At 47.5% G+C, this 16143-nt stretch overlaps 2 protein-coding genes across 2 annotated transcripts in view; both read left to right on the forward strand.

Annotated features, from left to right (window-relative positions):
• The window catches only part of LOC137411550 (serine/threonine-protein kinase OSR1), an 89283-nt gene extending 83560 nt beyond the window's left edge, over positions 1-5723 (forward strand). Inside the window, exons 14-18 of the mRNA XM_068096872.2 lie at positions 2286-2371; positions 2484-2536; positions 2661-2729; positions 4227-4291; positions 5025-5723. Of these exons, the coding sequence (XP_067952973.2) occupies positions 2286-2371; positions 2484-2536; positions 2661-2729; positions 4227-4291; positions 5025-5099 (348 nt within the window). The 3' untranslated portion in view covers positions 5100-5723. The remainder of the gene's footprint in view (positions 1-2285; positions 2372-2483; positions 2537-2660; positions 2730-4226; positions 4292-5024) is intronic.
• Positions 5724-14134: 8411 nt separating this feature from the next.
• LOC137411551 (formin-like protein 2) overlaps positions 14135-16143 on the forward strand; it is a 115382-nt gene continuing 113373 nt past the window's right edge. Inside the window, exon 1 of the mRNA XM_078782248.1 lies at positions 14135-14145. The gene's annotated coding sequence lies outside the window, so the exon portion shown is untranslated. The remainder of the gene's footprint in view (positions 14146-16143) is intronic.

Raw genomic sequence — 16143 nt, forward strand, 5'->3', positions numbered from 1 at the left:
GCACTTCACTATCACAGACACGTTGGTGGTCTCTGTCTTCCAGCGCCTCCTTCTGGTCTTGCACCCTCTGCTCTTTCTGTGCTTTGCACTCCACAACAATATCCCAAGCACTCCACAAGTCTGGCCTGTACAGTAATGATGTGGCAAGAAGGAAACCACTATTCAAAAAGCCCATCTTGAGTCCCATTTGAGGAATGCAAAAAAACACTGGAAATTCTGAGGCCATGTGGCAAAAAGTGGTCTGATGAAACAAAGATGGAACTTTTTGGCCAAAATGAAAAACGTTACGTTTGGTGCAAACCCAACACAGCACAACACCCAAAGAACACAATCCCTACTGTGAATCATGGTGGTGTCAGCATCATGTTATGGAGATGTTTCTCATCAGCAGGGATTGGGGCACTTCAGGACAGAAGGGAAAATGGATGGAGTAAAATACAGAAAGATCCTTGAGGAAAACCTGCTGCCCTCTGTAAGAAAGCTTAAATTGGGATGGAAGTTCACCTTTCAGCATGACAATAACCTGAAGCACACAGCCAAAGCTACACTGGAGTGGCTAAGGGACAAAAAGGTAAATATCCTTGAGTGGCCCAGTCAGAGCCCCGACCTAAATCCAATCGAAAATCTGTGCCATGACTTGAAGATTGCTGTCCCATCAACACTCCCCATGCAACTTGACTGAGCTTGAACAGTTATATGCAGAATAATGAGCAAATATTGCCCAATCAAGGTGTGCAAAGTTGGTAGAGACTTATCCCAACAGACTCACAGCTGTAATTACTGTCAAAGGTGCTTCCACCAAGTATTACCTCAGGGGGGTGGACACTTATCCAACCAAGATTTTCTAGTTTTGTATTTTTATTCTAGTTTTGTATTTTTTATTCATTTTCTGAAATTTGTAGAATTTGTTCTTCATTTGGAAGTTGTGGGTTATGATGTGTAAATAAAGGTGGAAAATGTCTGATTGAATGCATTTTAATTCCAGGTTATAAGGCAACAAAAGGTGAAAATTTTGAAAGGGGGTGGGGGGGGTGTAGACTTTCTATAGGCACTGTAAATCAATAATAAAGGTAATAACTAAATAATAATAATGTCACGTCCCTAGATAGTTACGACCAGCCTGGGACGGATGGGCCGAACCAGCTTTAACTCCCGAGGCAACCTCCCAATGTGGCGGTTATTGCGCGCGCAGGATGGAAGAGACACGAGGCATTTAACTACACAAAACACACGGGTTTATTCCGAAACCCAACCGAAACGCGACAACAAAAATGCAACAATAATGATTGATAATAAAATGAGGCGTGGACGAAAATATATGCTGAGGTAACTAAATTCTACTTCGAGGATCCTCTCACATGGACACAAACCACGCACAAGGGGAAAAGTACTAAAATAATAATTCACACTGGCAATCAGCTGTCCACAGAATGGGTCCTGTTGGTGAGGTCGGCAGTGGTGGTGTCCGTAACCACCAGGCAGGAAGCCCGGAAAGAAAATGATGGCGGCCAAAGGTGCGCGTCGAAGGCGCCGCGGTTGTCCGGGAGTGAGGCGAGCAGGGAGGACGGCCGGCTCTCTTTCTATTCGGCTGTCCAATGCTCAAAAATCCTCCGTTCATTTGCGTAATAAACCCGTCCTGCAGCACAGGCCTCCTCTCGGTCACCACCGAAAGGCACTTTCGTCAGGAACACTGAAAAATCCAAGCTTCATGTCCAGCGAGAACCAAGCGCTTCTTCTTCTCCGGCGAGAGCCAATCACATAGCCTCTTGCTGCCACTCGCGCTCTCACTCACCGAACTAATCGCGTGGCTGCTTCTTTGAGCTCGCCCACGTCATCCGGTGACGTCACTCGGGAGGCGTGGCCTGCCAGTCCTATTCCTAAGTTTGGTTGTGTGGCTTTAAGCATGTAATATTATGGAAGAGCATGGTGTGTGGCTGTAAATGTAAATTCGTGGAGGAGCGAGACATGCTGGGGCTGTAAGTGTGTAAGCTCCCACAGTGTGATGTCATGGCTGTTTGTAAGCTCATAGAGGAGCATGTTGTATGGCAGTAAGTATGTGAATTTGTGGAGTGTGACATCGATCATGTAGCTGGAAGTGTGCAAGCTCATGGAGGAGTTTGAATCATGTGGCTGTTTGTATGATCATGGAGGAGTGTGATATTGTGTGGCTGTAAGCCAATGGACACTAGGAGCTGCATGCCTTTCCCCGCCCCATTATAATACCTCGGAAACAACTTGCATGACTTGCGAGCATATCATCCATCATTTCGTTTGTGTGTATTCAGGATGTTTCTGCACCTGTTGTGGTGCCTGGACAGACAACCCCGGCTGAGGAAACGAATCAACCTCTTTCGTTGGTACTGCGGCTTAGGTGCAAACAATTAGTGTTTTGAGTCTATGGGAAGAATACCTGAAGCTTTTGGCGTTGCCTGATGTTTCTTGCTATTCGATGCCTTACCTGGTTTATTTGCCCTTTTGTTTAGAAATTTGAAGAAGGAGTTGAATGATATAAGATTCGAGTTCACCCGTGGAAAAGGTGCATTACTCGATCCCCTACAGCTTGGCTCTGATGCGATTGTCTGTATTTGCTTGGTTCCAAACACTTGCATCTGTAATCCATACCGTCGTACTTATGCCAGGGTGCCCTCTGCCTTTGATAGATACGGCTGATGGAGTCTCTCAGGAATTGGTGTCTGCTGGACTGGTGGATGGCAAAGACGTGGTTGTCGGTAAGCCCCTCAATGTGCTTTCTGGCACAGTAATCTACAGGGTGGCCTGAAAGTCTGTCTTTTTGTTGGGCTGCGAGCAAGATATCTCAAAAAGTTGTGTACAAACTCAAATTCAGACACAAAGTTGTGTACAAACTCAAATTGTGTACAAATTCAGATAAACCTTAGTGAACGAGTTTGGTTTGTAACACGGATGAATTGATTAGATTTTGGTGAAGATATCGATCCGGATACTCCAATTTTTTAAGTGATTCGTCGCCATTGAGCGATCAGACCAACAACGATATACTGTATAGTATGATATCTCAAAGATGTATGGACGGATTTAGACGAAACTTTTTTGGGCAGGTTGGCTGTATGACAAGGACGTATACATTAGGTTTTGTTTGGTAAAGATCCGGATCCGGCCTTTCAGTGGGATACAAAACGTAAGCTGTTCAGCGTGGCGCTCTACCGAGTATCACTGTTTTTTTTTTTTTTGTTTTTTTTGTACTTCCCTTTGTTACGTAGACATGGATGAAAAACCCTGATTGCTTTTTTTTTTCTGTTATACCAACATTTTCTTTTCTTGTATACTTAATCGAAGCTCGTGGAACTCGCACTAGTACACTGAACAGACGAGGACACAACGGGACAAGCGGACCAGTTGAAAGAGGGGGGAAACACCAACATCAGAGTTTTGAAGGCCAAGATGGAGGTAGACTTGGACAAACAATGGGTTTGGGGAGACACGAGGGGCAGGAGTGGATGCATAGCGTGGACAAGATGGAAGACGGATACAGAGGAAAACTCCCAGGAGGGAAAACTGGAAATTTGGAAACTCTGAACTGCTCATTGATACTTTAATGGACTAAAGGAAAAGGTGTTTTATGTTTTATTATACTTTCAATGTTTTGGATGTACAATTAGCAATCACCATCATTTAGCAATCATCTGATGGAGCCTGAACAAGGCTTTTATCCATGTATATGTGTTGCCCTGACCACGCTGACTTTTATCAGCAGTGGACCGACCATGGCCGATGATTAGAATTGACTGTGTTTATTACCCGACGTCATTTTGCTTTGAAGTCATGGTAATGAACATCCTTACAGCCTGGCTTTAGCAATTACAATTACTTATCAGAAAATTTGAAATCTGCATGCTTGCGATTTATTAAATAACACTCTATCCCCAATGCTTTCTGGGTAATGCTTTCATGGCCCCCCTGTGATGTTGTGAATTGTATTGCACTTGGCAACTGTCATCCATGATTTTACGGTCTTCTGACAAGTCTGTACTGCCAAGCACTGACACATCGGTGCATATGCAAAGCATTACCATCCCACATCCCCTTTTGTTCTTTCATAGCACAGACAATCCTATGGGACAAGAAAAAAAAAAATTCAATTTTTTTCTTTTGTCAAAAATCATATCTGTATTTTATTTTTTACAAATAAGAAGAAAGTTTGCTAAGTTGTTGGTTTATGTTGTCTTATTTCAACCTGTGTTTTGAAGTTGCAGCAAACCTGCAGAAGATAGTAGATGAGCCACAAGGGAACAAGTCTCTGACATTTAAACTGGTAAGTGAATTTGATAAGTGTTTTTCAAGGTCAGGAATACATTCCGCGACCTGGTGTATATATAGAGGTAAATACCTGACACGTGTAGAGAATCCGGATGTGTAGAGCATGAAGGATGAGGCATTATAAAATGGTTAAAGGGTAACATTGTGGGAATTGACCTTGAGGTGGGCTGTCCCCTGCAATGCTGCCTGCAATGCAATGCATGCCCCTGCAATGCCCCTGCCCCTGCAATGCCCCTATGCAATGCCCCTGCCCCTGCAATGCAATGCAATGCCCCTGCAATGCAATGCAATGCCCCTGCAATGCTGCAATGCTGCCTGCAATGCTGCCTGCAATGCAATGCAATGCAATGCTGCAATGCTGCAATGCTGCAATGCAATGAGGAGGCCTGCAATGTTGCAATGACCTGCAATGCTGAAAACTTGGACTTTGTTAATGTCACCCTTGCCTTCCAAAATGCCGAGCTCGTTCTCAGATTTTCGTTCAAAAAAAAAGAAGGAAAAAAGAGAAAGACGAGTGCTCGTCGGTGTTCACCGACTTCTCTAAGATTCCCATGCATCCTCCGATGGGAATAGGGTTGAAAACTTTGCATTGAATTGTATGAGTTTTTAAATAATTAATTGGTGATTGGTCTTCTTTTTGTTTTGTTTTTTTCATTGACTTTTTCCCTTATATATATATCTCTCTTCCTCTCTCTTTCTCTCTCCCTCTCTCCGGCACATCTCGGCAGGCATCGGGATGCGAGGTAACGGAATTGCCGGACGACGTGAAGTTGATTGGCTTTGCGCAGCTGAGCTTGAGCTAATTGACGCCACTTGTCGTTCAAACTGCTCCCATGCTCGTCCTGCAGCTTTTGCTGCCCTTCGCCAAAAAATAAATAAATAAAATAAATTCACATGAATTGTATATACTGTTGATTGAACACACACTGGTCGGAATTTAAACGGCTTGTGCTTTCCCTTGTGGTGGAGACTGGATGAACGGCGTCTTAACTCACTGCTGGACACCACTGGGTGTGATGATGGGGGCTCTTGGGGGCATTTGCGTTGGTTGTGCAGATCACCGAAACCAAAATGCCATCACTGGCTCCATGGCTTATCGGCGTAGTGAGGTATTTTGCTTTTTCATGCCTCACCTAATATCTGCAGAATTGCACAGGAAGGCTTTTTGTAGTGTAGGCATTTTTGCCGTACATTGTAAGAAATATAACTAATAATTCCAATTAGGACCGGCATGGTTCCCTGCGTTAAGGTATTCTTGAGTTTTTGCTGTGATGGCCCTCCCTGTGCTCCCGCATGCTGCATGCTGTTCAATTTGTTGGGTTTGAGGCATCTGGTCATTTTTGAATGCATTACAATCCATTTGGTGGCATTCTGGCAGAAACCGAATGGAAGTCGACAAATAAATGAAAGTGTACAGTGTCAATTTATTCCTGCTTCAACCAAACCTTGTGTTATTTTCTATTTCATGCCTCCTGCTGGTGGCATTATATTTTCGGGTTGTCCGTCCGTCCGTCCGTCCATGATCGATTTTCATTACCAGGATAACTTGAAATCGGCTGAAGGGATCTCAGTCAAACTTGGTGCAGGTATGTATAATGAGGTAAAGATGAACTGATTCGATTTTGGGGTCACGGGGTCAAAGGTCATGTAAGGTAAAGATCCTGTTACCTCAATAACTTGTGAACCAGTGATGGGATTTTGACCAAAGTTGGTACAAGTATGGATAATGATGCAAGTGTTATACCTACGTTATACCTACGACTTCGGTTTCACTTCGGCACTTCATAGGGATCAAAGACTCATAGCCTGGTTAATTACCACGACCGAGCAAACCATCTCGTTATTTCGCAGAGCAGAATGCTTATACATGGGAGGAAATGTTTGCCATGGAAAGTTTGGATTCGCATGATCACTTCACATCTGGTTGGACGAGATATATTGGGGCATTCGGCATGCTGGCCTAGTCACCATGCCGGTGAATGAAGAACTAGTCTTGCTCATGTCAATCTGCATCGGCGGACAAGTTCAATGGATTGAGGTATGCTAACCACCATGGGAAGAAAGGAGAATTAACGCCTGAAACGTTAGTTTCTCCTTTCTTCCCACAGCGGTTAGCATACCTCAATAAACTTACTATTAATTTCATCCATCAAGTCGAATTTGGCTTTTATCACTCAATTGTATAAACATGATGAATAATGACCATGATGATGAACATCAAGTAATAATTTCCTAAATTTGACCCTGCTGGCTGCTGGATTAATAGCCACTGATCCCATAAACCAAGGTTGACCCTGCTAGCTACCGGATTAATATCCACTGTTCCCTGAAACCAAGGTTGACCCTGCAAGCTGCCTGATTAATATCCACTGTTCCCTGAAACCAAGGTTGGCCCGATTAGCTACCTGATTATATCCACTGTTCCCCTAAACCAAGGTTGACCCTGCTAGCTGCCTGATTATACCCACTGTGCCCCTAAACCAAGGTTGGCCCGATTAGCTACCTGATTATATCCACTGTTCCCCTAAACCAAGGTTGGCCCGATTAGCTACCTGATTATATCCACTGTTCCCCTAAACCAAGGTTGGCCCGATTAGCTACCTGATTATATCCACTGTTCCCCTAAACCAAGGTTGGCCCGATTAGCTACCTGATTATATCCACTGTTCCCCTAAACCAAGGTTGACCCGATTAGCTACCTGATTATATCCACTGTTCCCCTAAACCAAGGTTGGCCCGATTAGCTACCTGATTATATCCACTGTTCCCCTAAACCAAGGTTGACCCTGCTAGCTGCCTGATTATACCCACTGTGCCCCTAAACCAAGGTTGGCCCGATTAGCTACCTGATTATATCCACTGTTCCCCTAAACCAAGGTTGACCCTGCTAGCTGCCCGATTATATCCACTGTTCCCCTCAACCAAGGTTGACCCGACTAGCTGCCTGATTATATCCACTGTTCCCCTAAACCAAGGTTGACCCTGCTAGTTGCCTGATTATACCCACTGTGCCCCTAAACCAAGGTTGACCCTATTAGCTGCATGATTATATCCACTGTTCCCCTAAACCAAGGTTGACCCTGCTAGTTGCCGGATTATACCCACTGTTCCCCTAAACCAAGGTTGACCCTGATAGCTGCCCGATTATATCCACTGTTCCCCTAAACCAAGGTTGACCCTGCTAGTTGCCGGATTATACCCACTGTTCCCCTAAACCAAGGTTGACCCTGCTAGTTGCCCGATTATATCCACTGTTCCCCTAAAACAAGGTTGACCCTACTAGTTGTCTGATTATATCCACTGTTCCCCTAAGGCCTAAACCAAGGTTGACCCTGCTAGCTGCCTGATTATATCCACTGTTCCCCTAAACCAAGGTTGACCCTGCTAGTTGCCCGATTATATCCACTGTTCCCCTAAAACAAGTTTGACCCTAAAAGCTGCCTGATTATATCCACTGTTCCCCTAAAACAAGGTTGACCCTACTAGCTGCCTGATTATACCCACTGTTCCACGAAACCAAGGTTGACCCTGATAGCTGCCGGATTAATATCCACTGTTCCCCTAAACCAAGGTTGACCCTGCTAGGTACCTGATTATACCCACTGTGCCCCTAAACCAAGGTTGACCCTGATTACTGCCTGATTATACCCACTGTGCCCCTAAACCAAGGTTGACTCTGATAGCTGCCTGATTATACCCACTGTGCCCCTAAACCAAGGTTGACTCTGATAGCTGCCTGATTATACCCACTGTGCCCTGAAACCAAGGTTGACCCTGATAGCTGCCTGATTATACCCACTGTGCCCCTAAACCAAGGTTGACCCTATAAGCTGCCTGGTTTTATCCACTGTTCCCCTAAAACAAGGTTGACCCTGCTAGCTACCTGATTTTATCCACTGTGCCCCTAAACGAAGGTTGACCCCGCTAGGTGCCGGATTATACCCACTGTTCCCCTAAACCAAGGTTGACCCTGCTCGGTGCCGGATTATATCCACTGTTCCCCTAAAACAAGGTTGACCCTGATAGCTACCTGATTTTATCCACTGTTCCCCTAAACCAAGGTTGACCCTACTAGCTGCCCGATTTTATCCACTGTGCCCCTAAACCAAGGTTGACCCTACTAGCTGCCTGATTTTATCCACTGTGCCCCTAAACCAAGGTTGACCCTACTAGCTGCCTGATTTTATCCACTGTGCCCCTAAACCAAGGTTGACCCTGCTAGGTGCCGGATTATATCCACTGTTCCCCTAAACCTAAACCAAGGTTGACCCTGCTAGGTGCCTGATTATACCCACTGTGCCCCTAAACCAAGGTTGACCCTGCTCGGTGCCGGATTATACCCACTGTGCCCCTAAACCAAGGTTGGCCCTGCTCGGTGCCGGATTATACCCACTGTGCCCCTAAACCAAGGTTGACCCTGCTCGGTGCCGGATTATACCCACTGTTCCCCTAAACCAAGGTTGACCCTGCTCGGTGCCGGATTATACCCACTGTTGGTTGCCAACCGGATTACAAAGAGCCACTCCCTAATGAAGCGTAATACCCCTGACCTCGGCAGGAGGCAGTCGGGTACTTGATTTAATGTTAATTGAATAGTTACCCATAAGCCATTGCTAAAAATCGATAAATGCCTTTTCTCTCTTTCCGATTTATTGAAGTTGGGTGGAGTGGTGGGGAGAGGAGGAGGGGTGGTGGTTGTGGGGAGGGGGAAGGTGATTGGGGAGAGGTTGTGGTGTGGAGTAGGGGTGCCCTGTGCAGTGGTGGTCGTGGGGTTGGAGAGGAGAAGGTGGTGATGGTTGGAGTGGGATAGAGTGGTGGTGGTGGTGGTGGTGGTGATGGTTGGAGTGGGGCAGGGTGGTGGTGGTGATGGTTGGAGTGGGGCAGGGTGGTGGTGGTGATGGTTGGAGTGTGGCAGGGTGGTGATTGTGATGGTTGGAGTGGGGCAGGGTGGTGGTGGTGGTGATGGTTGGAGTGGGGCAGGGTGGTGGTGGTGATGGTTGGAGTGGGGCAGGGTGGTGATGGTGATGGTTGGAGTGGGACAGAGTGGTGGTGGTGGTGGTGGTGATGGTTGGAGTGGGGCAGGGTGGTGGTGGTGATGGTTGGAGTGGGGCAGGGTGGTGGTGGTGATGGTTGGAGTGGGGCAGGGTGGTGGTGGTGATGGTTGGAGTGGGGCAGGGTGGTGGTGGTGGTGATGGTTGGAGTGGGGCAGGGTGGTGATGGTGATGGTGATTGTTGGAGTGGGGCAGGGTGGTGGTGGTGATGGTTGGAGTGGGGCAGAGTGGTGGTGGTGATGATGGTTGGAGTGGGGCAGGGTGGTGGTGGTGGTGGTGATGGTTGAGTGGGGCAGGGTGGTGGTGGTGATGATGGTTGGAGTGGGGCAGGGTGGTGGTGGTGGTGGTGATGGTTGGAGTGGGGCAGGGTGGTGGTGGTGATGGTTGGAGTGGGGCAGGGTGGTGGTGTTGATGGTTGGAGTGAGGCAGGGTGGTGGTGGTGGTGGTGATGGTTGGAGTGGGGCAGGGTGGTGGTGGTGATGGTTGGAGTGGGGCAGGGTGGTGGTGGTGATGGTTGGAGTGGGGCAGGGTGGTGGTGTTGATGGTTGGAGTGAGGCAGGGTGGTGGTGGTGATGGTTGGAGTGGGGCAGGGTGGTGGTGGTGATGGTTGGATTGGGGCAGGGTGGTGGTGGTGGTGGTGATGGTTGGAATGGGGCAGGGTGGTGATGGTTGAAGTGGGGCAGGGTGGTGATGGTTGGAGTGGGGCAGGGTGGTGGTGGTGATGGTTGGAGTGGGGCAGGGTGATGGTGGTGATGGTTGGAGTGGGGCAGGGTGGTGGTGGTGATGGTTGGATTGGGGCAGGGTGGTGGTGGTGATGGTTGGATTGGGGCAGGGTGGTGGTGGTGGTGATGGTTGGAATGGGGTAGGGTGGTGGTGGTGGTGGTGGTGATGGTTGGAGTGGGGCAGGGTGGTGATGGTTGAAGTGGGGCAGGGTGGTGATGGTTGGAGTGGGGCAGGGTGGTGATGGTTGGAGTGGGGCAGGGTGGTGGTGGTGATAGTTGGAGTGGGGTAGGGTGGTGGTGGTGGTGATGGTTGGAGTGGGGCAGGGTGGTGGTGGTGGTGATGGTGATGGTTGGAGTGGGGCAGGGTGGTGGTGGTGATGGTTGGAGTGGGGCAGGGTGGTGATGGCTGGAGTGGGGCAAGGTGGTGATGGTTGGAGTGGGGCATGGTGGTGGTGTTGATGGTTGGAGTGGGGCAGGGTGGTGATGGTGGTGATGGTTGGAGTGGGGCAGGGTGGTGGTGGTGATGGTTGGAGTGGGGCAGGGTGGAGATGCTGATGGTTGGAGTGGGGCAGGGTGGTGGTGGTGGTGGTGGTGATGGTTGGAGTGGGGCAGGGTGGTGGTGGTGGTGATGGTTGGAGTGGGGCAGGGTGGTGGTGGTGATGGTTGGAGTGGGGCAGGGTGGTGGTGGTGATGGCTGGAGTGGGGCAGGGTGGTGGTGGTGATGGTTGGAGTGGGGCAGGGTGGTGGTGGTGGTGGTTGGAGTGGGGCAGGGTGGTGGTGGTGATGGTTGGAGTGGGGAAGGGTGGTGGTGGTGATGGTTGGAGTGGGGCAGGGTGGAGATGCTGATGGTTGGAGTGGGGCAGGGTGGTGGTGGTGGTGGTGATGGTTGGAGTGGGGCAGGGTGGTGGTGGTGGTGGTGGTGATGGCTTGAGTGGGGCAGGGTGGTTGTGGTGATGGTTGGAGTGGGGCAGGGTGGTGGTGGTGGTGATGGTTGGAGTGGGGTAGGGTGGTGGTGGTGGTGATGGTTGGAGTGGGGTAGGGTGGTGGTGGTGGTGATGGTTGGAGTGGGGTAGGGTGGTGGTGGTGGTGATGGTTTGAGTGGGGCAGGGTGGTGGTGGTGGTGATGGTTGCAGTGGGGCAGGGTGGTGGTGGTGGTGGTGGATTGGGGGGGGGGGGCACCTGCGAAGCTTCGGGATACGATATACTTCGTTTGATCGCATGAGCATGAGAGATTGAGAGTGGTAAACATGGCAACACTCAAAGTTTTAATGATTAAAATGTTAAATTCTGTATAAAGGTGATCCAGGCTCCATGATGATGTAACTGCATGTAATGTAATCCAACCTGGATGGTTGCTTATTAAACAACCATCCTCGCAGATTTCGATGGAATATTGTGCACAATGTTGCATCACACATGACTAATGTCATGCCTTGGGCTCTTAGCAGGAAAAGTGATTTCATGAAAACAATTTCCATTGTCTACTCTCCCACCAACAAAATATCGCCACGTTCTGAACACAGTGAAAATGCCTTCGGATGGGGACTTGGCTTCTCGCTTATTGTGCGTGGAACTCGTGCACCATGACGCTTACAGTGTGGATCAACTCCTGGACCATGACTCACTCATTCTGTCTACCACACCCTACCTACCGCTAACTATATGGATAAAGTCCTGGGCCATGACTCACTCATTCTCTCTACCACAGTACCACACCCTACCTACCGCTTACTGTATGGATCAACTCCTGGACCATGACTCATTCATTCTCTCTCTACCACACCCTACCTACCGCTAACTATATGGATAAAGTCCTGGGCCATGACTCACTCATTCTCTCTACCACAGTACCACACCCTACCTACCGCTTACTGTATGGATCAACTCCTGGACCATGACTCATTCATTCTCCCTACCACACCCGACCTACCTCTTACTGTATGGATCAACTCCTGGACCATGACTCATTCATTCTCTCTCTACCACACCCTACCTACCGCTAACTATATGGATAAAGTCCTGGGCCATGACTCACTCATTCTCTCTACCACAGTACCACACCCTACCTACCGCTTACTGTATGGATCAACTCCTGGACCATGACTCATTCATTCTCTCTCTACCACACCCTACCTACCGCTAACTATATGGATAAAGTCCTGGGCCATGACTCACTCATTCTCTCTACCACAGTACCACACCCTACCTACCGCTTACTGTATGGATCAACTCCTGGACCATGACTCATTCATTCTCCCTACCACACCCGACCTACCTCTTACTGTATGGATCAACTCCTGGACCATGACTCATTCATTCTCTCTCTACCACACCCTACCTACCGCTAACTATATGGATAAAGTCCTGGGCCATGACTCACTCATTCTCTCTACCACAGTGCCACACCCTACCTACCGCTTGCTGTATGGATCAACTCCTGGACCATGACTCATTCATTCTCTCTCTACCACACCCTACCTACCGCTAACTATATGGATAAAGTCCTGGGCCATGACTCACTCATTCTCTCTACCACAGTACCACACCCTTCCTACCGCTTACTGTATGGATCAACTCCTGGACCATGACTCATTCATTCTCCCTACCACACCCGACCTACCGCTTACTGTATGGATCAACTCCTGGACCATGACTCTTTCACTCTCTCTCCCCCACCCATCCCCCCCCTCCCCCCCCCCCCTCCCATACCTACCGCTCATATAAAACCGGTATAGAGGTTGACCCTGCTCGCTGGGTTTCCCTAAAACCTGTTCGGTGACATGTACCCTCATCCGTAATCATCGTACCTACCCTTTTATGAATAAAAATAACTAACTCGATCCGAAGGTTTTGATCTGATCTCGAAACGTTTACGATCTTTCTGACTCCAATCCTGTGATCACCTGGCCTATGATCCCTATCTTCTGAAACTTGAATTTCGGAGATATTAATTAATTCGATGTCGAGGCAGGTGCTGTATAAAGTAAAGGTCTGGTGTGTGCATGGAGAAACAATAAACACTGTAAAACAACCACCTTTAGAGGCCATTCTTTCCCCACAGAGCAGGAGTTGGCCTTTTTCGGGCACCATGGTCCCTGTTTGAAGCAATGTTTTATGGCCGGATGCCCTTCCTGCCGCCAACCCTGTTAGTCGACTCTTGCGACACACAGGGAATTACCAGTGAACTGGTACTCAATTTGCCGACCACGGAAGGATGACAGGCTGAGATGACAGGCTGAGATGACAGGCTGAGTCAACCCCCCCCCTGGCGTTAATTCAGCGATCGACCGGGATTCGAACCCAGGATCCCAAGCCGGCACCCTAACCGCTAAGCCAACACCAGGCTGAACAATTATCACTATGATCGTCTTCATTTGGTTTGTATGCAATTAAGGAAATCCGCAGACAGTGTGATGCACAGGTAGCACACTCACCTTGTATTGAGATGTCTGGTGTGCGTTTGATTCCCGGCTCCACTTTAAACTATCTGGTAGTACTTCGCAGGCAGGGTATGATGCATCCTCCCTCGGATTGACATTAAGCTTGGTGTCCACTCTGCTAGCATTAACCAGTCGACGTTAAAAATCTCACGCGGTGTCTTTCTTGAAGATTTGGTGAGTTATCGCCGGCACCCTGGACAATTAACAAATATCTTCCCTGACTACCGCTGCAAAGGCAAAGGCAAGCCACATAGTGTAATCACCGAGTCGTTATAATGTTTTGGTACTGCTGAACCTGCGTTCGGGAAGAGCACCAGAGAGAGCTGCAACATCAAATTTACTGAAAGGAGTAAAGGACCAATCACATCGGAGTTCTTGTAATGAGTGGGTGTTGGTGAACGTGTGCCCTGCATGAGAAAAGGGGACATTGTGGGTTTCCAATTTCTCCATTTGACGACAACATCACTTCCTTTTTCAGAATCTTCTCTATTCCTGAATGTTGTCCCATCACTTGCGTGTTTCTACTTCCTCAGTGAGAATGTACGTGAATCATTGTCATAGTCATGAACCCACCTCCTGTAATGTATCTGCAGTGCTTGTTGGGTGCTGGCCTCTAATGGACGACAGATATTGCAGGTACGTAAACGCAAGTACTCTACTCTGTTTTCCTCGTACACTTTTCTTCTCTTGTATTTAAGGCCTAGCCTCGATGAGAACTATATCGTCCGTGACTGGAGCATTCAACATAGAAAAAAATATATACAAACTGCTCATAGGAATCATCACAGAAATGATGCACCATCATCTAAAACAGCAAGGAGGTTGAGAGGCAAAACAAAAGGGATGTAAGAGAGGTTGTCATGGAACACTGACCACCGACAACTGAACAAGGCCGGGCTTGAAAATCGCAAAATGCGAAGAACTAAATTGTCCACCGCCTGGATAGACAATAACAAAGCTTTCAACAGTGTCCCACATTCGTGGATGATAAAATGCACGCAAATATACAAAATCAATCCCCGAATAATTAAACTGATTGAGAAAGCAATGGAGCTCTGGAATACCACATTGATAAAACAGCACTTAGAAGGAAATATCGAAATACCAGGTGTGAAGATACGGCGTAGGATCTTCCAGGGAGACAGTTTTCCCCTTTTGTTTTGTCTGGCTCTGGACCCACTAAGTAACCTCATCGATGAACAAGGACACGGATGCACCCGAACAACCAATAGATGAACATCCAAAGAAATAGGAAAGGTGACATCCACTATACATGGATGAGGTCTTCGTGCCAAATGATGAAAAATTGACAGAACAACTAAAACTAGTAAAACAGTTTTCCGAGGACATTCAAATGGAATTTGGACTAGACAAGGTAAAATTTGGACTAGGCATTTGTACAAGGTAAACCAACAAAAACGCTGTTTTTGTTGCGTCCGAACAAAAACATTGTTGCGTCCGAACAAAAACAAACAATATTAAAATTGACCTTGAAACAACAATACAGCAGTTAGAAAACACCCTGGAGTATAAGAGGGCCACCAAATCTATCTATAATTCCAGTAATCTCTGTACGTCTGTACGTCTGTACGTTTGTCTGTGACCGCTGTTTCTCGACAACCACGGGTCCGATATACTTTTAACTTGCCAGGTATATTGCTGGGGACCCGAGGATGTGCCTTTTCAAGGTTTCATATTAATCGGACAATTACTTACCGAGCTATGTCCAAAAAACGATTCAACCAATCAGAGAGCAGCGAACGATCGCGTGTGCCGAACGTGGAGGACACACTCTGCCTCGGATGGCACATTTGACAGCGTATTCATTTATTTCACGTTTGCAAACTATGTTGGCGTTAAACTATGTTTTAAAACTAATAAAACCGAATTTGCGATTCATTCGCTTTCCTGCGCGTTTGTGCACGCGATGGCGATTTCTTTACCAAACTCCGGAAGCCGTTCGCTTTGGACCAAACCATTGCATGTAAATAGAGGGGGGGGGGATTGTCACCGTACTCGCAAGCCGTTCGCTTTGGACCAAACCATTTCATGTAAATAGAGGGGGGGGATATAATTTTAGATATAGATATAGTACGGGCAATGCCCTAGTAATAATAATAATAATGCATTTATTTTATATAGCGCTTTTCAGGGAGCCCAAAGACGCTGTGACAGAGTGCAAAACATAATGCATAGCAAAACATAAAAACAATTGCAAAAAACAAGAATCAATAGGGAAACATTCAAAGCAAAAAGGAGGGAGAAGGAGAAGAGATAGTCAGGGGTTAAATGCTGTGGGTTAAATGTTGAATGCAGTGTTGAACGGTGTATATAAGCTCCTGATTCCTTCTTCCTGAAGGAATAACTTTACATTTTGCCCTGATGCATCTCACCAAATTTGGTCAATATCGGTGGGCTAGTTTGTGGGGAGATGTCTTAGTCAAGTGTTAATGGATGTGCTATGTACGGCCGGACACCGGGACCCACTCGATGAGGCTGTTTCGGATTTCGGAGAAATAACCCAAAAAATGAACAATAACAACAACAACTACAACAACGAATCGAATCGAATCAACATTGCTCAGAGCTCATTTGGAACTTTCAACAGACAAACCTTTCTGATGAATTTTGGAG

The sequence above is a fragment of the Myxine glutinosa genome, chromosome 7, assembly GCF_964187855.1.
Source record: "Myxine glutinosa chromosome 7, kmMyxGlut1.1, whole genome shotgun sequence".
NCBI classification, from domain to species: Eukaryota; Metazoa; Chordata; class Myxini; order Myxiniformes; family Myxinidae; genus Myxine; species Myxine glutinosa.